Source organism: Asterias amurensis, chromosome 11 (genome assembly GCF_032118995.1).
Source record: "Asterias amurensis chromosome 11, ASM3211899v1".
NCBI classification, from domain to species: Eukaryota; Metazoa; Echinodermata; class Asteroidea; order Forcipulatida; family Asteriidae; genus Asterias; species Asterias amurensis.
In genome coordinates this window covers 13,636,935-13,661,211 of record NC_092658.1, presented here as the reverse complement: position 1 = coordinate 13,661,211, position 24,277 = coordinate 13,636,935, and the positions used below count along the sequence as shown (strand labels likewise).

The 24,277-nt window shown below is 38.7% G+C and overlaps 2 protein-coding genes across 2 annotated transcripts in view; one reads left to right on the top strand and one right to left on the bottom strand.

Moving 5' to 3' along the window:
* The first annotated feature begins 6 nt into the window (after positions 1-6).
* LOC139944209 (GPI inositol-deacylase-like) overlaps positions 7-24,277 on the top strand; it is a 34,290-nt gene continuing 10,019 nt past the window's right edge. The window contains exons 1-14 of the mRNA XM_071941178.1: positions 7-212; positions 1,710-1,798; positions 3,521-3,585; positions 4,518-4,643; positions 5,291-5,382; positions 7,243-7,389; positions 8,312-8,455; positions 9,031-9,083; positions 9,544-9,610; positions 9,975-10,083; positions 10,708-11,015; positions 11,869-11,944; positions 13,294-13,431; positions 14,664-14,878. Of these exons, the coding sequence (XP_071797279.1) occupies positions 81-212; positions 1,710-1,798; positions 3,521-3,585; positions 4,518-4,643; positions 5,291-5,382; positions 7,243-7,389; positions 8,312-8,455; positions 9,031-9,083; positions 9,544-9,610; positions 9,975-10,083; positions 10,708-11,015; positions 11,869-11,944; positions 13,294-13,431; positions 14,664-14,878 (1,761 nt within the window). The 5' untranslated portion in view covers positions 7-80. The remainder of the gene's footprint in view (positions 213-1,709; positions 1,799-3,520; positions 3,586-4,517; positions 4,644-5,290; positions 5,383-7,242; positions 7,390-8,311; positions 8,456-9,030; positions 9,084-9,543; positions 9,611-9,974; positions 10,084-10,707; positions 11,016-11,868; positions 11,945-13,293; positions 13,432-14,663; positions 14,879-24,277) is intronic.
* Positions 15,827-23,301, bottom strand: LOC139944210 (uncharacterized). Its single transcript, XM_071941179.1, has 2 exons — positions 23,020-23,301; positions 15,827-19,005 (listed from the first exon to the last, which is right to left on the bottom strand). The coding sequence occupies exon 2, from the start codon at positions 18,524-18,526 to the stop codon at positions 17,147-17,149; it is 1,380 nt and encodes a 459-aa protein (XP_071797280.1). The 5' UTR covers positions 18,527-19,005; positions 23,020-23,301; the 3' UTR covers positions 15,827-17,146.

Genomic DNA, 24,277 nt, shown 5'->3' with positions numbered 1-24,277 from the left:
CACGATTTTGAGTTGGTGGATTTTGCGATCTCATGTCTGCTGCATGTCTGATGAGCGATCGAGGTGTTTGAGTGAAGAAAATGGCCGCTAAAAACAAGATCTTGTGCTTCGTCGTTGTGGCGCTTCTGGCGCTGGGTTTCTACGATGTTTTTGTGAATGTTGAAGACAATGGATGCTCCATGACGTACATGTTTGAGTACCCGTCGTATATTGTAAGTATCCGCAGATTATGTTTTATTTAGATTCAGATCCATCCCTATCGAACCCACCAATGGAACCCACTCAGTGGATGCTTTTTTAGTTTATTAATATTATCCTGGTGTCATGGGTTTTCAGTAGACAGTAGGATAACAGGAAAGTTGTTCACAATCAAAAAAATTTTTGTTTTAAATCATCTATCCAAACCTTTTTAATAACAATTAAAAATTAGTAATAGGCCCTAGTAGGCCTATTTCTATAGTATTAATTACACTTCATCATTCTTGTGTTGAGCTTGAAATCTGTAAAGATTTTTTTTCTTTTGCAAGAGATAGTCCACTACTATTTACCATGTTTACAGTGCTAATGACTGTAAATACATGTACAGCATATTCAAACCTGTCATTGGTTGGTATTTTATTGAATATTCATAAGCTAGTATGGCGTGCAAAATAAATAAAAAATCAAATTCAATTTACATTATTTTAAACAAATTTTAATTACATTTTTATGATTGTTGTCCTAAGATGACATAAGTGGCTACTTGATTACAATCCGGAGATACCACATTCACAAGGCACCACGGTAAAACACCCCAATCTCCTAAAAAGCACAAACACTTCATAACATCTATTTCCCCCATTTCATACCAGCAATGTTTGGTTTCCATGGTTTCAGGTATAAGAACCAATCTGTTATATCTGTTACGTTAATCGGAATTTATTACACTTACACTAAAGTCTGCAGTTTATCAAACAATTGTTTTTTTTTCTTTTTCACTTGAAATATTTTGTTTTCCTCCATATTGGTGGCACACCATAGAATCCCAAATAGCAACTACATCACATGATCTATCTGGGAACTAAAGGAGAATGAAACTCAATTTAGCAGATGATAATTTTGTTTTGAACTTTCAAGGTTGGATGATGTTTCTTTGACTCACTTGAATCTTGGCATAATAATGCACGAGTGATTAGTACCAAAAATTAATAATTTTATAAATGTTTGAGCATAACCCACGACAGGAAACTTTATTCTCAGCATGATTAAGCCTGACGAAAATACAGACCGTGAGTAAATTGCAGAGCTTCTGTCACTGGTGGAGCTTGCACAGTCTCGCGGTAAACGGGAATCAAAGTTGGGATTCACAACATATATGAGGGTCGTTTAAATATGACGATCAATTGTAAATGTATGACAGCATTGAAATGAAATAATTTTTACTACTTTAAAAGCATTTATTGTACACAGGATTAAGTTCAGGATTAATTTGTGCTTAAATTTATGCCTTTTAAGTTCAACACAGTCGGAGAAACAGTTGCAACAATGTAAAGTTTATGGAATGTCGGCTGGTAAAATATTTCTGCTAAAAAGCAAGAGTTTTCTATGCTTATAAATTGTTTGTGCATAGTGTTAATACAAAGATTAGCCCTGGTATTGACACTTCATCGGGCTATTACGTGGTTTTAAAAGATATTAATATTTATTTCTGGGTTTTTTTTTTCACACAGGCAACCACAATTGATGAGAAGATCAAGCAGAGGTTTCCTCAGTATTCCCTGTTGCTCTACGGAGAAGGGGACTATATCCAACAATCCAGGCAAGTAGATTATCACATCCGTGTGATAAGTGCAAGCGCACTGGACCCAAGTTCTGATGTTTCTGGTCAGCAGAGTGTGGGTTTCAAGTCACGTTCTTGACACTTCAAAATAAGACACAAAACTAATTTTGCTTTGTCCTTCAGATGGGACGTAAAGCAGTTGGTCTCATGTGTTGTTTAATGCACCTAAAAGAACCCAGTTACACTTACTGATAAAAGAAGGTTGCCGGTGTTAATGGCAGCAGCTGCTGACTGCGCCACAGCGCATTGTTTTGTCACATAAATGGGTCTCATAATTCTTAAACTTCAAAATTTGTCTGGAAAAAATAGTGATAAGACGCCCGTAAATAAAGCAATAAAACAAAATAATGTATTTTCTATAGAGCCCCACCAACGACCTGGGCCCAATTTCATAAAACTGTTTATCATAAAATATCGCTTAGCAAATTTTTTCTTTGCTAAGCAAAACGTGAGTGGGGCACCAGTTGCAACGATGCAAACTTTATGTGATTTGGGCTGGGAACCAGCAATATTTGTCTGTGTTTTTTTTTAAAGCAAATTTGTATGGTTACAGGCTTTGTGAAATTTGGCCCTGGATTGTGTTAGACAATCACATGCAGGAAAAAGACAGCAGAGAGTTAGGCTGTGTCTGCATATGAAAATGAAAATGAAAATGTAAATTGCACATAGCGCCTGCGCACTAACATTTTGGTTGGCAAAATGAGGGAACATCGCGCTGTTTTGTACACGGCTAATGGGTGCAAGACGCAGAGGCGATTGCACGTCTGCTTATTGCACAACTCTATGGCATTTGCAAACCAACAGGGTCTGTACGCATGCATGAATGTGATTAGCATATTTCACGGAAAGGGTCCATTGGTGGCTGGTGGCTACACTTAGCTGTGGCTACAGCTGGCTACAGCTGGATCATCATCACGCCATCATGCGTTAAAGTATAGGATATCCTTAGCAACACACATAGCAACAGTCATCCGTAGCTGTTGCTGCCAATTCTGATACAGCCTTAGATTTGAATGATGTTCGGTATCATGACTGATTTGGTAAAATAATTGCTTATTTGAACTCCTCAGACTGCAACCAGTGTTGCTGTGTTATATAGTTCAGGACAAGATTGTTTTTGCTGTATACGAGACGTGAACATGCCAATTCTCAAGAAAATTCTTTGCTTAAATGGCTGTTGCAGGGATAAACTTTGCAAATTAAGGTCTTGAATTTCATCTTTGAGAGGGCAAGGCCATTTTTAACTTGCAACTTTTAAGGCATTTCCTTTGAAAAATCTCCAAACAGTCATATGGGTATCTTTTATGGGGCACCAAGGCCAAGACCAGGGCAACAGAGGCTGGCAATGGGCTCCATGTAATTCCAGGGCTGGATTTCACTCAGAACTAAAAATCATCGCAAGACAAATTTTCAGTATTACCATAGTGATTTGTATTGTGACATCACACTTAACTAAGCAACTACGATTGATTCGCAGTAAATATCAATCTAAGCTCTTTGTGAAATCGACCTTGGCTTGCCAACCATACCTGCTTCCTGTAAAACAACAAATACTGCACTTCACAGTACATTTAATTTTGATTCCAATATGTGGTTGAGGTGTGTAATTAAGAAATATGTATTTGTTCTGATGTACCAGAATCCATCCTTTATAACATCAGTGAGTTATCATGATATTTTTTTTTTTTTTTTACTTTATAGGGGTTTCAAATTGAAGGGAATACCAGTTCTTTTTATTCCTGGAAATGCTGGAAGCTACAGACAAGGTATGCATTAAGTTACCACCACTAGGATACTGTTGATTATGCACAAACAATAAATGTTTATGAGTGCAATGGTGAGAATTATTTCCAGGTGTAAAGATAGAATGCTCCAATCAATGATAGGAAGTTCAATGGAACATTCCATCTTTCATTGAATGAAAGTATTCTCTCCATTCCACAACTGCAACACCTTCAATGGTTGTTTTATAACATCAGAGTAGACCTTTGTGTATTTATTTGGTTCAACCAGCCCCCTTTTCTTTACTCTCCCTCCCCTCTTTGTCTCCTTTTGTTGTGATTTCCCATTGACTGTTTCTATTACGACAGAACATGTTTGTTGTGTTGTAATTTAGCCTTGGGGAAGGACTCTGCTAGGGTCAAAATGTCAGACAGTAACTATTTTTCAAAACATATTACCTAAGTAAAATATCCGGGTGGAGTATTAATTTTTGTGAAAGCACTGTTTACTCAGTACTTTCCCTAGTCCTGTGAAAAAATATCACAGGCATATATCACGAGTGGGGTTCGAACCCACGACCCTTGCAATTCTAGAGCAGTGTCTTACCAACTAGACTACCAAGATTGCCCGGTAGCTAGAGGCAGTTCAAATCCTATGTTTTGGCAGCGGGTACCGCAACGATATATAATAGATGTTAAATTTGCATCGGGGATAAAGAATATTTATTTTTGTTTTTACCCACACAACGATGTGTGTTAGCACTGTATACTCAGTACTTTCCCGAGTCCTGTAAAAAAAAAAATATCACAGGCATACTACTCTGGTGGGATTTGAAATGTTCGCAGTTGTTAATGCCAAGGAAACCTGATATAAGCACCGGCCTGATGAGGCCTTGTTGGCTCAGGACAGACTTGTCTTTGTGCTGTTTGGTATATTATGAAATAAACAATGATTTGAAATTGATTTTTGTTGACAGTTCGCTCTCTTGGATCTGTGGCTCTGAGGAAAGCCAAGTCTCGTAATTTTCATTTCAATTACTTCACCATTGACTTCAATGAGGAACTTACTGGAGTCTACGGAGGCACTCTGGACAAACAAACAGGTATGGTAGTATGGATCATCCAGATAGATTCTCACTATAAACATAATAAGTACCAGACTATTTTATTTAATGACAAACCTCAAGAACTCTGTATCTGTGTACAGCAAAGTCCTGAAGATAGCTTGTCCAAACCCCTACTTAGTAATATTTGAAAAACAGCACTTGTTTTCCTAATTGGGCAAACAGAGCTTGTGCCTTGTGTTGAAACCATTTGTACTGATTCCAATTAAGATTATGGACCAATCTGTATAATGAGCAGGGCCCAAATGCATGGCTCTTCTTACTGTAAGCAAAACATTTGCGCATTTAAAAGCAGGAATAAAAACAGGTTTTATGACCCTTTAACTTGTGTCCTTTTCTTTCGCTTTACAATGTTATCGGTTTTTGTTTGTTAAACAGGCTGTTCTCCATTAGGTGTTATTTTCAGATTATGACATAATATATTTTTCTAAAGGGCATACACGTAACTTTAGAACTAACATTGAAAGGTGTGTAAAAGATGTCAAAATGAAGCCTGTTGTATGCTCTGTTCAGCCATGTATAAAACTCAAAAAGGGAATTGTCGTCCCCCTCAATTCTACATTTTGTACAATTAACAACCTTTTATTCACTGTCTGACTATCCTAAACATTCTATTTATTATGCAGAGTATGTTCATGAATGCATCAAGTATATACTGGGTCTGTACAAGAAGAAGAAGAATCCACCGACTAGTGTCGTGCTTGTTGGTCACTCTATGGTAAGTCCAATGGAGAAGTGTTTAACGCACATTCATAAATACCTCAGACAGTTTATCCATTCTGATTCGTCGAGAGGGCATGTGTTTGAACGGATGATATAACACCAGTAAAAAGTGTTGAAACATGGGCGTGACACGCGAGCTTGCACCTGTACTTATAAGCGGTTTCTTCATTCCTATTGGTCGAGAGCAACGGCTGGAACAGTTGTGCCACATCACGCGATACGCGCGACGCGCACAGCAATCTCCTATTAAGTAGTTGTTTACCCTAGTGCCTTACCAGTTCATAGCTGGAGGGGTGTGAAAGAAATCATTGCACAATTATAATTTTTGCATTATTTTTACTTTTTGACAAAAAAATTTCCATTTTTTGTTTTACTTCTCGGTTAAATAATCAAGAACCAGGCATCATTGGGATTAAACCACTAGTTGAAAACCTCTTCACCACACATTGATTCCCTTATTAAATCTGATGGTTCCTGTCATGTACCACACAAAATTACCAACACTATTAATTATGCTGTGTGTGTTTTATGACAACAATGTTGCTGGTAGTTGAGAGAAGGATGTGAAATTTGACATACATGTAAATGAAAGGGGAATGTTGTACATGTGCATAACTATATACAATGGACTTTTATATAGCGCCAGCCATTCCAATATGACCACAGTGCTTATATAGCAAACTGATAATAAAACCTAATAATACAGCAAGTAAACAAAGAAGAATCAACTATGGAAAACAATTTTTGTTAAGTGTTTCTTGAAAGAAGGCAGCAAAATTGAGGTCCACATGGTGACTGGGAGGTTGTTTCACAGTTGTGGAGCGGCTTAAGAAAAGGATTTGTTTGGTGTAAATTCTGCAAGATGGGTATTGTCTGGTGTTGAGCAGAACATATTGCAAACAGTACGTAATACAACAATATTTAAAAGTTTTGTAGAGTTACAGCTGTTGTTGTTGGTCTTGCTGTTAAAATCTGTAGTTTTTTTAAAGACACTGGACACTATTGGTATTTGTCAAAGACTAACTTGTGAAAATTTGGGCTCAATCGGTCATCGAAGTTGCGAGATAATAATAAAAGAAAAAACACCCTTGTCACATGAAGTTGTGTGCTTTTAGATGCTTGATTTCGAGACCTCAAATTCTAAATCTGAGGTGTCAAAATTAAACTCGTGGAAAATTACTTCTTTTCGAAAACTCTGTTACTTCAGAGGAAGCCGTTTCTCACAATGTTTTTTCAACCTCTCCCCATTACATGTTATCAAGTAGGGTTTTATGCTGATAATTATTTTGAGTAGTTAGCGTCCAGTCCACTGCCTTAAAAGCAAGGCAGTCGGTTAAGAATAGTAAATTACGTACCAACTAAATGGAATAAAGTTAAATTGCAATGATGTGAAATTCTATGCTAAAACATGTAAAATTGGAATGCATTGTTTTTTTGTTGTTGTTTTTTTCCTATTTATCCTGTTATTGGCACTTACTGTGTTGTTGGTTGTTCAATAAAATACTTTCATGTTTTGTTTTCATTTGCGACATCTAGAACTGACATTCTTGTTCACCTATAGATGCATCCTGTAATTGGCGCTAATTGTGCTGTTTGTGCTGTCACCCATGGGCATAAATTGGTACCTGCGAGGGTAGAGGTTGATATTTGAGAAAGCCTTCAGAGCGCCACGGCAGCTCAGGGCTGTATACTTCCCAGGGTGCTGAGAAAGATTAAAGGAATGTCATTGGCCTAATGGCTGAGGCACTATTGTAAAGCGCATTGATACATTATTGTAAAATGCGCTGTATAAACTAGTTGTTATTATTATTAATATAAAATATTCAAACATTGTTTTCGTTTTTATTTCTGTTAGGGTGGTGTGATAGCAAGGGCTCTCTTTACTCTACCACGCTTCCAACGTAATCTGGTGCACACCATTATCACCCAGGCTACACCTCATACAAACCCAGTCATTGGGGCCGACAAGCAGCTGGTTGACTTCTATTCCAAAGTCAATAAGGTACAGTTAAGCATTGGATTGATATATAACCCAGATCATGGTAAACCTTAAGCCCTTTTCACAGTACTCTAATCCCCTGGGGAATAATGACTAGCCTTTTCACACTATGTTCGCTGTACCCCCGGTCTGCCTACAGTCTGTTTGGATAAATGGGCATATCCTGAGGAATTTCCACCTCTGCCACCCCTGTTCAGAGGGGTGTTAAAAGGACATGTTGCCGTGGATAGGGCGAGTTGGTATATAGATTTTTTTTAACTGTTTGTTATGAAATGCAAAGATGTTTTAAAAGTAGAATATGCATCAAAATTGTACGGTTTTCCTTTTACTTTGCGAACTAACACTGCACTCCATTTTGTGGAGTCAAGTTTTTGACTCCATAAAATGGTCGTCCATTAAAGAAAAAAAGAGTTCAAAAAACAGTTAAAAGCAAAGGGATGCCATTTCAGAGTTCTGTATACCACTGTTGTCATGCCATTGCCAATACGTGTCCACGTGTGTCATTTTATATGGTTTTAAGCTCCTCGGGGAGTTGAGAAAATTTGAGGATTGTTTTGAAACACGCCTGATGAACAGGGATAATAACCTTGCAAGGCGTCTTGATCTAACTACTAGGATAAGCATTCTATAAAAGAACCATTGTACATTTAATAGATGTTAAATTTGCATCGGGGATAAAGAATATTCATTTTGTTTTTTACCCATATACACCGATGTGTGTTAGCACTGTACACACTTACCCAAGTTCTGTGCAAAAAAATCACAGGCATATTACTTGGGTGGGATTTGAACCTACGACCTTTGCAATTCTAGAGCAGTGTCATGCCAGCTTAGACCACAGAGATTGCCCGGTGGCTAGAGCCAGTTCTAATCCTTTGTTTTTTACATTTTTGTAAACATATTTAATTGGACATTGTTTTTTTAGTACTGGAAGGAGCATAGGAAAGGTGCAAGGTTGAGTGATGTGACGGTATTATCTGTTAGTGGCGGACACAGAGACACCATGGTGCGATCTGGACTAACTTCTCTTCAGAATATCGTTGCTCCAAATAGAGGTCTAAGCGTCAATGTAAGTTATTTACCAATACTTTGGTGCTTATAAAATAGGGAAACTTCACAACTACCTTGATAAAAACTCTACTGGTTATATCAAACACACATTCATTGTATCCCCTCTTGACTACGACATTGGTAGGTTCAAGGTTTGTTTTGCTTGCCACAGTAACAAATCTTATACAGGCAATAATATGTACTGTATTTACATGTTTTAATAATAACACATTTCTACCAGGTATACACTTTTGGGATACTGCAGGGGAGCTTATAAGAAGCAAAGCTTATAAGCTTGGGCCCCAAACAGGTACGCCCGTTGGGCCCAAACCAAATGCCTGATTTAACTTCAAATTCATAAGTTGAGTATTCAGTATACAAAAAGTGAATGTTTATGAATCCAATTGACACCCTTGCTTTTGACTTCACTTCTTAACCCAGTCCGGTGCTCATTGTTTTAGCCACCTGTCGACAAAAAGGCTCTGGGAGTAAGGGTTTAAGGATACTCAATAGAAGAAGTTCAGGTGCTAGATCATCTGTGATTATTATTATTATTACTATTATAAGTATACTTGTTTTCTTTTTCTTGTATAGTCTATGTCCATTCCAAGAGTGTGGTTATCAACTGATCATCTGTGCGTTGTTTGGTAAGTAACCTAAGACCAAGACCAGGGGGACCTGAATTAAGACCACTACTAAGACCTTAAGACCTTAACGTAGACTAAGACCTAAATGTCTCCAGAGACAAGATACTAAGATATGAACTAAATTTATTTATTCTCGTTGGAAATACAATGACTCTAAATGAAAAAAAAAAAAAAAAAGGAACTTAATCACTGTACGAGCCAAGAACCCAATGGAGAGGAAACCCCAGAGATTTGTTTCATGGAAAACCCACACAGTCAGGTAGGGACTGAACACCCAATCCACATAGTGTCCCAGATGGAGTTCGAACCAGAGTCCCCGGGGTGGAAGGCAAGGTCAAATACCACTAAGCCAACCCGACCACCCAAGTGCTCCCAGCAGTTGTGAGATCAGACCTGAAGCAACACCCTTTAGTAGTTTGAATGTTGTAATACAAGAATTTTTTTCTCTTCACTTTTTTAGGTGTAAAGAATTGGTTCTGGCCACAAAGAGGGCGCTCTTTCAAATGGTTGACAGTCAGACAAAACAAGTGAGTATTTTTTTTACTTTTTTTGCATCTTTTACAAAATTTTAATAAAACTTTATGGGTTTAATTTGTAGAAATTCCGTTTTAATATTTTCAAATGCGCATCACATCAACTTGAATACAAAAACGCTTAGAGAGAGTATAATTATTTAATCTTATCAGTGCAAAAACATCTCCTAAATTAGCATTGACAGTGGTCATGAGTTTGAAATTCTCAAAACTTTGTATGTTGCTAAAAAAAGCCAAGATGTACACACAACGCATGTATTTTTCTTTCTCAAGTTTCAGATAATTGTAGCTACATAAGATATTATTATCGCACAATAAGGCCATTTCTTTTATTGATTTTATTTCCAACCCATTATAGATCTCAAGTGACCCTGAGTACCGCATGAGAGTTTTCCGTCACCATTTCCTGACCCATGATGGGAGCGAAATGTTAAATGTAGATGAAGCAAAATCAAACAGCTTTGAAGGTATGTTTGGGGTTCTCATTTTTTTGAATTTCCTGTGAATTGTCTAAAAATATATATGTTTATTATACACCTCTTGCTTGCTCTGTATTCTGGTTGGCTGAAACATGGTCATGTGGGGTAAACTAACATAGTCTAGTGTATGAGATTTGCGCCATCGCAAACTAGACTCGCGTCAACACATCGCGTACGCGTATTTTGCAGTAAATAGTGGTAAATAGACTTTTAAATTTTTAAATGGTTACAGCTTCCTCAAGAAGAATTTCTTTCCCTTTGTTGGTCAAAACGCCAAACCAACCACCCTAACCCTATCCTACTTACCCAAAAGGCTAATTGTTTGGTGTGAATCATGCATGTATACTTTCAGGGCCAACACTCCGCTAAAGAGGTTTTAGACAAGGTGGACTATTTATTTATAGTTTCTTCCTATTTATCCACATCGTCCAAAGCTTCAAATAATACATGCATACTGGTTGTAGGGTTAGTTTTCACGGACGTAACAAATAACTCTTTCAGTTGCAGTTGAGTTTGCCATCGGTTAATTACTGGACATTGACTGAAACAAAAGGCGCTGGAATCACATTCAACATTTCAGTTAATAATAATCATGTATTCATTCTTGACCAGGGGCTTCCTTTGAGCTTGCAACCGAAACCATCATAGAACCCTCAGGGAAACCCACCCACTACCTCTTTCCAGTGGAACAGTCCGATGAATCCAACAATGCATTTGCAATAGTTGCAGGTGTTAGCTCGGGGGAGTGGCTATTTGTCTGTGAGGAGGGCAATTCCACTGCATGTTCAAAGGGGGTGGATATTTCCTCAAGTGCGAGGGTGATCCCTCCTCTGAAGTCTGACATTATGGAGGCATTGGTTGATTTGAATGAGTATCCTGATGCAAAGCATGTTGTGGTGAAAGTACCGAGTGGAAAACAGGTAAGAATTCCATTATATTTTACTTATCTTCCAGTACGCACTAATCCACCAATCGGATGCTCGAAACAGAGTGTGGTATAAAAAAACCTTTAACCTACTCCCAGTTTTTAAATCACACACTGCATACACTGTAAACGGAAAAATATAGCGTCCCATATCCAACTCAGCCTTTGACCTCATTCGATAGGGGATGCAGAAGCGCTATATTTTTCTGTATTCCACGAGTGCTTGTGTGATAACTTATTACATTTATATGTAAACAATGAATACAATAAACAAATTCGTTGATTATTTATAATCATGTTGATTAGGGAATCATGTTGATTATACATAATCAACAGAACTTTTTAAAATAGTTTTTAAGCCTTTTTATACTTGGCCTCATTATTCAGGCATGATGTCTATCCAACTGAAGTCTGATTTCCGATTTTGTTAGCCCTAAAAAAAAAATGCAAAATTGTGATTTTGAGCACAATTTTAACTTGAAATGTGTTTTAAGGCCTTTACCATGTGTACATGTAGGTCAGCCCTTCTACTCAATACAATGTTCCTACTCTTCTTCGAGGCTAAACATCATGCCTGATCGTTTTTGTTGGCACCCCCGAACAAACACATTGACCGTTAGGGAGACCGCCAACATTGGTCTGGATATAGATAACTAGCTCAGTTGGTATAGCGTTAGTACATTAATGCATAGGTTAGTGGTTCAAGTCCCGCTCCACTCAATTTTTCTTTTTCCCAAACCAAACTATTCCAAACTAAGTTTTTTCTTGTAAAAGTTTCTGAAATATTTGTCACACATAACTGTTGTTTTGTTTTAGAAATATAAATGCTATATCTTAATTGATTGCAGGTACCAGTTAAAGCTGAAGTTTATAACACTAATCAGAGAAGTGTAGAGTTCACCTTACCAGGCCCATTCTCATTAGGTGAGTTTGTATCTTATTAAATCTTACTAGCAATGCGAAATGCCTAGTACATGTACATGTACTTGATTAAATGCGTACCTGCGAGGGTGTAAAACATTGATGTGGCTGCCAGTGCTTTCTTATTATTATTATATCTTACTGGCAATAAAACAGAAGGATCCTCAAAAGGCCTAGCACTCCAGTAAACTGGTACCTCCGAGGGTGGATATCATTGATGTGAATCATGAGTAACCTCTGCACCCATCTGGCTGCCGGTGCTTTCTTCTTATTATTGTGTCTTTCTGGCAATGAAACAGAAGGATCCTCAAAAGGCCTAGCACTCCAGTAAACTGGTACCTCCGAGGGTGGATATCATTGATGTGAATCATGAGTAACCTCTGCACCCATCTGGCTGCCGGTGCTTTCTTCTTATTATTGTGTCTTTCTGGCAATGAAACAGAAGGATCCTCAAAAGGCCTAGCACTCCAGTAAACTGGTACCTCCGAGGGTGGATATCATTGATGTGAATCATGAGTAACCTCTGCACCCATCTGGCTGCCGGTGCTTTCTTCTTATTATTGTGTCTTTCTGGCAATGAAACAGAAGGATCCTCAAAAGGCCTAGCACTCCAGTAAACTGGTACCTCCGAGGGTGGATATCATTGATGTGAATCATGAGTAACCTCTGCACCCATCTGGCTGCCGGTGCTTTCTTCTTATTATTGTATCTTTCTGGCAATGAAACAGAAGGATCCTCAAAAGGACGAGCACTCCAGTAAACTGGTACCTCCGAGGGTGGATATCATTGATGTGAATCATGAGTAACCTCTGCACCCATCTGGCTGCCGGTGCTTTCTTCTTATTATTGTATCTTTCTGGCAATGAAACAGAAGGATCCTCAAAAGGACAAGCACTGGAGTAAACTGGTACCTCCGAGGGTGGATATCATTGATGTGAATCATGAGTAACCTCTGCACCCATCTGGCTGCCAGTGCTTTCTTCTTATTATTGTGTCTTTCTGGCAATGAAACAGAAGGATCCTCAAAAGGACGAGCACTGGAGTAAACTGGTACCTCCGAGGGTGGATATGATTGATGTGAATCATGAGTAACCTCTGCACCCATCTGGCTGCCGGTGCTTTCTTCTTATTATTGTATCTTTCTGGCAATGAAACAGAAGGATCCTCAAAAGGACGAGCACTGGAGTAAACTGGTACCTCCGAGGGTGGATATCATTGATTTGAATCATGAGTAACCTCTGCACCCATCTGGCTGCCAGTGCTTTCTTATTATTATTATGTCTTACTGGCAATAACAATGATAATCATAAAATTGCTATTATTTAATGTTTTTTTAAATTTGATTTGAAAAGGTGATGCTAGTGTCGCTGTAGAGATGACAGAACCAGAGGCAGTGTTCTACAGCATCAATATGGTAGACTTCAATGCATTCCATCTTGCATACACAGCTAAACTTGAACCACTCATGTGTGACTCCAATATTGAACAAGGTAATTAATTTTCTCTTTGAAATTCTTTAAATGTAGGACCATAGATTGGTACATGTAGGTACTCCAAATAATGATGGACAAGAAAACTAACTTGCTGAAAAGCACTGCAGATGTTTATAATGGCAATTTTTTTTCTGAAAAGATTCCCTTCAAAGTTATTTAAGGCAGTGGACACTATTGGTAATTACTCAAAATTCTTATTATCATAAAACCTTACTTGGTAACGAGTAATGGGGAGAGGTTGATAGTATAAAACATTGTGAGAAACGGCTCCCTCTGAAGTGACGTAGTTTTCGAGAAAGAAGTAATTTTCCATGAATTTGATTTCAAGACCTGAGATTTACAACTTGAGGTCTCGAAATCAAGCATCTGAAAGCGAACAACATCGTGCGACAAGGTTGTTTTTTTCTTTCATTATTATCTCGCAACTGCGACGACCAATTGCGCTAAATTTTCCTCAGGTTTGTTATTTTATGCATATGTTGAGATACACCAAGTGAAAAGACTGGTCTTTGACAAATACCAATAGTGTCCATTGTCTTTAAAGTTCCACCCAAAACCATTTTAATCTGAGAAATGACTCGTGCATTAATCGTTTCTGAGGGTTGGTGTCCGTCAATCCACTAAACGTTGATGGATTTGATATTCTGGACCAAATTTCTTAGAGCTGCTTAAGCGCAAAATTAGTTAAGCACACACAATTCTGCTTAGTGGAATAAGGTAACCAGCCTAAATACCACTCAGCATCTACCATGTGTGACTGATCTCCTGCTTATTTTTTGGGCCGAAAGTTGTCCGCTAAAATATTTTGGTTTTAAGCAACTATGAAATTGGGGGAAAGCATACGCAATCTGGTAGGGAGTGTGGACCCAATCCACATGCAAGGCTTCAGGGCCCAATTTCATGGCTCTGCTTACCTCCATATTCTGCGCTTACGACCACGATTCCCCACTTACGTGCAAGCGCTGAATTTCTGTGCTAGCCTTGTAAGCGTAGAATGCCGTGTAACGTGGAGTACGCACGCGCAGAAGCCAAAATTCTCCGCTAACCCGTGAAATAGGCTTGCCGTAAGAACAGAATTACCTGCTTTCTTAAGCCCATTTTGTGTGCTTAAGGTAAGCAGAGCCATAAAGTTGGGCCCAGGTCTGAGGTGGGTCCACAGAGGTGAAAGACAGGGAAAGAAATCACTGCGCCAACCTGGTCCCCCTAATTGAATGTTTTTGACTTCCTAGATGATAGTACAACGTTACGCCTGCACATCTCATGGGCAGAGGGTCAGGATATGTTCTCTGTTGCCGCTGCCAGCGACGTTAACAAGCTACCACTGAAGCTTCCATTGGGCTGGCCGGCCAGTAACAATCAGACTGCTCAACTCTATGCATACCTCAACCCTAAATGTCGCTATAGTATCAAGATTGTTTGGTCGCTACAGGACAAGATGGGACAGGTAAGATCATTCTCTCTATCACAATCATAGAGTTATATATAGGAACTAGAGGGCGCACTGGCCTACATTGTGTATACATGGCGCGGCGTAAGCGCACAAGGCCATTTTCTGAGTTGACAAAACAGCATTGCACAGCGTGTGTTTACGTGGCCCTGTGTGCGGCCATTTTGTAAGTTGACTCCAACGTGTACTTCATATTTAACGCGCGTACAAAATTGCGCGTGTGTCTCCTTGCGGTCCCGTCGCGTTTGTGCAAGCAGCATCACCAGTGCGCCCTCTAGTTCTTATATATATAACTCTATGATCATCAATGCTTTCCCACAGGCCTCCTTTTGGGAGAACCAATCAGACATTGATCGACTCTACACTGAAACCTCTGAACTCCTATAAATAGACCCACTTCTCTCATATCTCCTCAGTCTCCTGACGATGACTAGAGCAAGATGACTAGAGCAAGCTAGTCGAAACGTAGAGGCCAATTAAGAACTCACTCTGCGGTAGTGCAGTTAATAACAATCCTATAAGCTAAAGTAGTAGTCCCAGCCGATTTTCTACCTATCGCCCAGGTAGTAGTTAAAAAGCAGGACAGTTCTTCTCAGAACTGAGAAGTCTCTCAACAAATTCTGGGTCAGTAGAAAATATATAGCAAGACAGTTCTCTAGACTAAAGAACAAACTCTACCTGGCAAGTAGACACACACATAGTGTTACCACAAACCAAATTATATAGTTTTTTCTTGTGTGTTGTACTTTGTTTGCTTGTTTGTTTGTGTGTGACTGTGCATTTATTTATACATTTTACCTTTTGATCAGGCTTTCCACTATTGCTCCTGAGTGTGGCAGGAGATTCTGATCACCCCCCATGTAATTTTGGCACCAAAAAAATAGCACAAAAGAAAAACAATTAAACATGGAAGAAAAACATGTTACATTTATAATATAAGGACAATCTTTTTATTCTGCCTCCTTCTCTTTTTTCCCCCAATAAAAATATTATTAACAAAATTTAACAGAAAAACATTATTTCAAATAATGCTGTACATTTTTTCTCTTTTTTTTTTTTAATTCCTTATCAATACTGAAACAGTTTAACCACAGCAGATAATATAAAACATTAACGGCAAAAATTGGTTTAAATTTTCTCTCATGGTTGACAAAACATTTATCTTTGTTTATTATAATCAGGCATTTGCAAGTAGGATTGATGGAATACTTCATGCTGGTATGCCAAATAAATTTGTTCATAGCCATGCATGGTATTTTTTTTTGGAGTGTAGACCATTCTAGAAAAATTTAATTTAGTATTTCATCCATCGTGAAGTAGTTTATAATCACTACCACACCAAGCTATCCTATTAAACTGGAAAAATCAGCTGCCTGGCTGTAAATTTGCTAGTCCCAAGCCAACCGGCTTCTGACAATTTTGACCCCAATTTGTTTTCCTCTGGGGAGAAGCAATAATGTTAAAGTGCCTTGCTGAAGGACATGAGTGTTGCCACTGACTGGGCCAGGACTCAAATCCACATTCTAGGTATTAGGGACCTTGAGTCTACCTCTCTAGCCCTGTCTAGACTCCATGGCCATGACAACCCCTAACTCTTTAGAGACCACTCATTTCTGTATAATAATCATCACCTCATGCCCAGACATGGCTTCGGTTTTGATTTTAGGGGGAAAAAATTATTTTAAAAGTGTCTCAAAATTAAATGTGAAACAAAAGTTTAATTTTGTTTTAGAAACAAACTTTGTGAAAATGGGAAGCATTGGAATCTGCCAATTGAGGTCACGACTTTTACCTTGACCTTATTGGAAGTAGGTCAGATCTTGCAACCGTTTGCAGCCGCTATGGTCTCCAATGGGTTAAAGGCACTGGACACTATTGGTTATTACTAAAAATAAGTATTAGCATGAAATCTTAATTGGTAATGAGTACTGGAGAGCTGTTGGTAGTATAAAACATTGTGAGAAACAGCAGCTCCTTCAGAAGTAACATAGTTTTTCAGAAAGAGGTAATTCCTCACTGAAACATGTGAATCTGATTAAAAACGGGCCTGAAGCCTTTTTCAGGTATCTGAAGGCACAAGGGTGATTTTTCTTTCATTAGTCTTTTGCAACTTCCATGACCAATTAACTCCTTATTTTCACAGATTTTATTTGTATGCTTATGTTGGGTGATACACCAAGTGAGAATACAGGTCTTTGACAATTACCAAAGGTGTTCATACAGTGCCTTTAAACGTTCTATCTTCTATCAGTCAGAAGACTATGCTTATGGGAGCCCTTTAGATTTTGCTCTCTTTTGCATGGTTTTACTGTTTGGCAGAGATCTTTTGCTCTGAGCACTTGGTGGTCTTGGCTCCTCGAAAGGAGAATCAGATTCATTTGGGGGCTCATCAAGAGGCGTCTGGAAGAAGGTTGACGGCTTCTGCAGACCTGGCCAGTGGCTCACCACTGTAAATAGTTTCTCTCTTCTGACCATGGTATTCACAGAGTGTCGACGCTTAGATCCTAGGGTGGAGTTACCTGCATACGAAGCTCCATTGACATTAAGGGATACATTACTAGGCCGCCTGCTATCGATTGAAGCATCACTCGGCCTTCGACCATCATGGGATGCGAAGCTCGGCCTTCGACTTTCATGGGAAGCGTTACTCTGTCTCCGCCCATCATAAGAACCGTTCAGAGACGATTGACGACTTGAAGATCTTTCTTTTCTTTGGGATGGTACAGGAAGAGTAGCAACTGGAAGTCCACCCTCAGAGAATTCATACTCTTCTCCAGATGGGAGGAAGATGTTCTTCTGCAGGGGGTCATCTCTGTCGTCTTCTTGGAAGAAGTCAGACTCCATTTCCAGGATCTCTCGTCGCTTACGCTCCTCTGCAAGCTGCAGTTGTTGCTTGAGCTCATTGCGATTATCATTGCGTCGTCGTTGATCCTTGCTGGAGATGACCTTAATACTGGGTAGGTAGTCGTAGTGTACCATTCGGCGGTCTGCTTTCGAGGGTCTGTGGAGGGTCATGGGTTGTTTGTAGTCGAGCATTGTCCTGAATGCGATGTCTAGCGCTGTCTCTGGAGGCTGTCTGGATTGACTGAACCGCCAAGGTGGATAAGGGCTTTTTCGTGGAATGGGATGCAGACTGAGTGGTTTTCTCTGTGTTGCAAGATATTGCCACTCACTTGTAGTTTCATTGTTGTTGGGGTCTGTGGTTCCATCGTTTCCATTGAATTCAGGATTCAGGTGTGAAAGTCCTTCAAGATGCCTTCCTGTGGGAACACCTTGAGATTGTGATGTTGTCAGGTTGTACGATGACTTCAAGATGTTGCCTGTATCAAAGTTGATTAAGCTTTGACTACCAGATGAAGGCATCACATTGTTTTCAAAGTCTTGCTGTGATGCTCTCCTTGGTTTAGACTCGATGTGTAACTGATAGTCCGATGAACTTTTGAGACCAAGACTAGATGATCGTTTAGTTTTAATACAAACATTGTTGTTATCGTGGGGTGTAGTATCGTCCAAGTGGAGTAAAGATGCACTGTAGTCAGCGACAGGTCTCAGTCTGTCCAGTTGTGGGGAGGGCGTACTTAATGGCGGGCTTGAGGTAGTCAGGGACCCAGACTCCAGTTCGTCACTGTCCATGGACTGATCCATTTTGTCAGGGTGAATTTTCAACTCTTGCAAAAATTCACACCTCAATCCTGATGCAGTGCGTTGATCAGATTATGAAGATAGGTTGTTGAGGAAATCTGCAATTAGCATCTGGCTGGATGAGAGAGATGCTTTGGCTGTTCTTGAACACAACCCCTCATGTGTTTTATTTTTTATATACAACAATAACTTTTGTAATCCTGAGTACTGGATGATGATTATAGTGTTAAAATAAACATGTGTACAAATTGTTCCACTTCTCCTAAAGGTGTATAGTCTTTGTTCACTGTATCTCTCTACATCCGTTAAACACACACAACTCAGAAACCCTGGTGTGGTATTTATGATGTGTGAGATGTTGTCCCATGTGATATTCAATCCTGATGATCAACACTGATTAGATCTGGCTTGTTGCTGTAAGTTGGTGGTTTACATGTAACTGATCCGTTGCTCATGCTTTCAAGTTTGTGTAGTCCTGATCTCTGCAAATAAACCAATTAAATCCAGTGTTAAAATAGGAGTAGGTTGTTTGAGTTGGGCAGCCTCTCTAAACTTAATCTCACCATGGAGCTATCTCACAGGCATGGTATTCTTCCTACTTTAGTATAATGTAGGATTTGTTTCAATATCAGAAGAACTGTTATTAAATAGCCTGAAAAAAGCTATGAACTCTTTGAGTGCCAATGTCGTACATATACACTCCATTTTATGTATTTCAAAACCATTATCATTCATGTACAAGTACATCTGAGCAGCCACCCATGCTCTGGAGTATAGGGGTAAGCTGTTAAGGCCCTGGGGTATTCTTCAAATGTGCAACCAGAACCACTTGGAATGGGGACTTGTAGGCGGGGACAGTGTGAAAGTGCGCCGGGGTATATGGTGGGGTAAAACAAAATTCTGGGGCCTCCCCAGGGCTGTATTCCACGGGGATGTACAGTGTGAATATGACGCCTAATTAAAGCCACTAGGAAGAAGCGTGACTGGTCCTACTATCATTACTGTCACTCAGGGCTGGATTTTACACTTGGCCAGCATTTTTGTCTCGGGCCAGGAAACATTTGACCGAAGAAAACCTGGTGATTTTGTGTTTTTTAATTGAATTTTAATGAAGAATATTGCCTCATTGTGTAACATTTTGAACAAAGAGTGATCAAATGTTGATGTTCATTTGATAAATTACCGCTCAATTCTACTGAAAAATGAAATTATGAACTATAATATCCATTAAAGACATATGGGAACAATCTTCTCTTACATGTCTTTGCACTTGTTCAAGAATGTTAAAGTGTTAAGGTGTGTTAGGAAATTTTTCTTAATTTGATTCTGGTCTCGTAAAAAGAATTTCATTTCATTTTTTGAATTTTCTTAAATTTGTTCCAGTAAACATTTTGAGCCCTTCATTCTCATGGATTCCCCCCCCCCCCCTCACCCACACCAAATGCAAACCCTGGCTATTGTTGCTAAAACATGTAGTCTGTCAATGGAACAAGTGAAAAAGGCAAGTCATCATTTGGTTGTACTAGCATGTAGAAATCATCAAACAGCTACAACATGACCGCATTATTGTATCAACATTGGTTTACATCGTTATCTTTTAGATTGGTTGCTCTGGAATACCATGGTGAGGTAGATTCCTTGTAACAACAAAAAGTAAATAAAGAAATTAACATCAAAGGCAAAGTATAACTTTGGATTTCAAACCATTCAGTTGTTTGAAGGCAGTGGACACTATTGGTAATTGTCAAAGACTAGCCTTCACAGTAGGTGTATCTCAACATATGCATAAAATAACAAACATGTGAAAATTTGAGCTCAATCCGTCATCGAAGTTGCGAGATAATAATGAAAGAAAAATAACCCTTGTCACACGAAGTTGTGTGCGTTTAGATGGTTGATTTCGAGAATCAAATTCGTGGAAATATACTTCTTTCTCGAAAACTATGGCACCTTAGAGGGAGCCGTTTCTCACAATGTTTTATATCATCAACCTCTCCCAATTACTCGTCACCAAGAAAGGTTTTGTGCCAATAATTATTTTGAGTAATTACCAATTGTGACCACTGCCTTTAAATCATATATAAATATAGATGTGTACAATGGTAATGTTTTTTTGCAATATCGTCGAAAAATCTAGAGCGAATTTGTCGCCATGCAGGAAAATAATGACTAATAGGAATACACTATCTGAAGAACATTACCGACAGACACAAGTCTCGGATTCAAATTTTGGGCCATAATCACTGATTTGTCTTTTACATGTACATTTTGAACATAACCACATAACCATGATAACTTCAAAGTAAACTTTTTCTCAAAATGCTCTGTAGGAAAGCTGCTGTAGGCTGCTAAAGAATGTATATGTATACCTTCCCTTCATAAAAAATAATTCATCGAAGTTGCGAGATAATGATGAAAGAAAAATAACCATTGTCACACGAAGTTCCAGTAAGTGCTGCTAAAATGGTTGACAACATGTGGGTTTGTTAAAATCTTTTGCGAAACTTGAAATCAAATTTTATATTTTGAAACTTTAATTGTCGGTTATGAAAACCGTCTCTGGTCATCCACGGGGCATTTTAGGTATTTTTAGCAAACAAATCCATACCATGCAGTCATAAAGTTTGTAATAAAACCAGTAAAGAACTGACCCTGAATGCCCCCTGCCTGTGACTAATGACAATCAATTATCTAAGGTATACCGTGGAGGAAGGACTTGTTCATTGTTTGAGCAAAGTTTGAAGTACACTTGAACTTTGCCAACTGGGCCGAGTGGTTTCTACCAACAATAATTAGGTTAATTACATGTAAAAATAGAACTCGCTGTTTCAAAATGCCTAAAGGGAATGTAGCATTTGGTAATCACTCTGAAAAAGAATGGCAACAAAAACTTTTGGTTCGAAGCCCATAAGCCTTTTTGAGATCTGGCGGACACAATGCTACAACACTGTAAAGTTGTGGTCAATTTGTGCGTATTGACCATATAAACAGAACGTATGTTGTTCAGTGAAGTGCGCATTTTAGGCGACGCAGCGTTTACACGTAAACCTAATGACCACCAACATGGTGAGCGTGGCATCAGTCGCGGCGTGTGACGCGCGCGTATCACGCCCGCCATACCTTAAAAAGGCTTATGGCAGTGTTGATAGTATTTTGGAGCATGTTGAGAAAACATTTCTTTTTAAAAGTAATGTGGTTACATCTAAAAAGATGTCATTTTTTATGCCAAAAACATTTAAATCTGAGAAGCATTAAAGGCAGTGGACACGCGCGTCACATGCGGCGGCTGATGCCACGCTCACCATGTTGGTGGTCAATAGGTTTACGTGCAAGTGCACCATCACCTAAAAATGCGCACTTCACTGAATAACACACGTTGACATTGACCACCAAAATGGCGCATCCAAGATTATTCTGATGATGACGTCAGGTGAAATGGGTCAATTTGTAATTGTCAAACACCAGTTATCTCACTTAATAAAATAAAATAACAAACCTGTGAAAATTGGTTGTCAAAGTTGCGAGATATTAATGAAAGAAAAAACACCCTTGTCCCACCATGGTCACACAAAGTTGTGTGCTTTCTGATGCTTAATTTTGAGACCTCAAATTCCAAATCTGAGGTCTAAAAGTCAAATTCGTGGGAAATTACTTCTTTCTCGAAAACTACGTCATTTCAGAGGGAGCTGTTTCTCACAATGTTTTACACTATCAACCTCTCCACATTACTCGTTACCAAGTGAGGTTTTATGCTAATAATTATTTTGAGTAATTACCAATAGTGTCCACAGCCTTTAAATGCGATAATGCTTTTCAGATTGTGTTTTCCTGTTTGGGATTATTTTTCCTGCATGGACATGTTTGATCCGGATTTTCGGTAATATCTCAAGAGGAATTTAATTTCTACTAAAACAATCACATGGTTAAAAAAAACAAAGGAAACTTTGCCTTCAAGTAATAGCTCAAGGTTGTCATGTGACTTTCTCTGGCAACTCCCTGACTTTGACATGGTTTTCAAAAGTGAGATTTTTAACAAATTGTTTCGCTAGATTTGTTCTCTTTTTTTGATATCATATTTGTTTGAAATTTTTTTTAAATCCTGACAAATTTATCAAAGAAAATTTTTTTTTCGATGAAATATTTGGGATAAATGATTAAACGTTAAATACTTGATAAGTCCGCCCTCATCGTGACAAAGAACAATATCTAGATTTATAATGTCTTTGAAAATTGGGTCAAAGTTTTGGGTTTTGCCAGAGCCAATTACATTGAAGTAAAACACTTCCAAAAAGTACGTGGTAAAATCACATATAAGTAGGATTTGAAACTTTGCATGGTGGCAATATAGTTAGGTGAGGTAGTGTTGGTTCTGAAAGGTACCAGTGGTTGACAACTCAACGATTCAATCTTTTTCAATCATGATGTCCAAAAACTTAAAGGCCTATTAACCCCAAATCACAAACAAATTTTGTCTCCTAATCACACATTGTATTTACCTGTGTCATATCTCTCAACAAATATAACAAATTCCTGGTCATTTGAAGAGATTTCATCTTTCACTTTAACTTCAACATCCAAGAAATATACTCCACCCAAAGGTGTTTCTGTTTAAAAACACACCACAAAGAATGTCTCAGTATGGTCTCAATGATCGAACGAGTTCTGTGAACTGCATTGCCAACCCGCCTCCGTTGCCCCCTCTACCATAGAGATGCCTCTACATACTAGCAATGATCGGACTTAACACCAAATCCTCTCTACGTACCAGCAATGATCAGGTCTAAACACCCAATCGTGATGGTGTTAGTATGTTTACTTAGTCAACAGACCAATGGGCACTAGGACAACTGATTACAGCTAGCGGCAGTTGACACAATGCGGACTTGCTACCAGATTTACCTCATTGTTAAAAGTTTCTGTACAAACTGTAAAGATATTGGCAACATCTTTAAAGGGGGGTTGTTGAAAAAAAAAGTTCCTTGGGTGCAGGGCTCAATTTCATAGAGCTGCTTAAGAAGACAATTTTGCTTACAAATTTTGTGTTTAGCAACAATTAGCAGGATACCATTGAGAAATTGTGCATGTGACTTGTTATTTTGGATGTTAACCTTATTTTGGTAAACTTAATTTTATAGCTACTTGTGCTAAAACAGCTCTATGAAACTGGGTCCAGGGCGAGGTGACGATGTCATAAAAAAACCTTCAAGATGTTACTTTACTTTTTACTGTATTTTGCTCCTTTTTTCATGACCTTTTGGAAGGTAAGACAGCTTTTAAGTCAGCTTTGAAGCTTCTTGCAATATCTATAAAAAAAATAGTATTTTACAGTTGAAAATGCATTGCGTACACATAACAAAGCAAAACATTGTTTAGCCAGGATTATGTAAAAGGTCCAAATTTGACAATAAGACCGATCAAATGGGTGTCCAAATTTAAAACTGGGTTTCCAAAAGAAACACAGACAGCCGTCCGTAAGGCTAACACTATGAAGCCAGGGCATTGCTAGGGTTAAAATTACTTGAGCTTTTCTTTTTAAACCTTGAATAACTATGTTGGGGGGGGGATGATGGCACAGAGAGCAATCCTTGAGTGGGGAGGTACATGTAGTTCTACCCCCATGCCTTGAGTGTGGGTGCTCGATGATTTGTTTGAAAACTCCTGTTTCATGCTTGATAAAATCAAAACACTTTGATATATTTGAGAGTCTGTGCTTATAATGTGAAGTGTGCGGAAGTTCCATTGAAACAGTAGCTG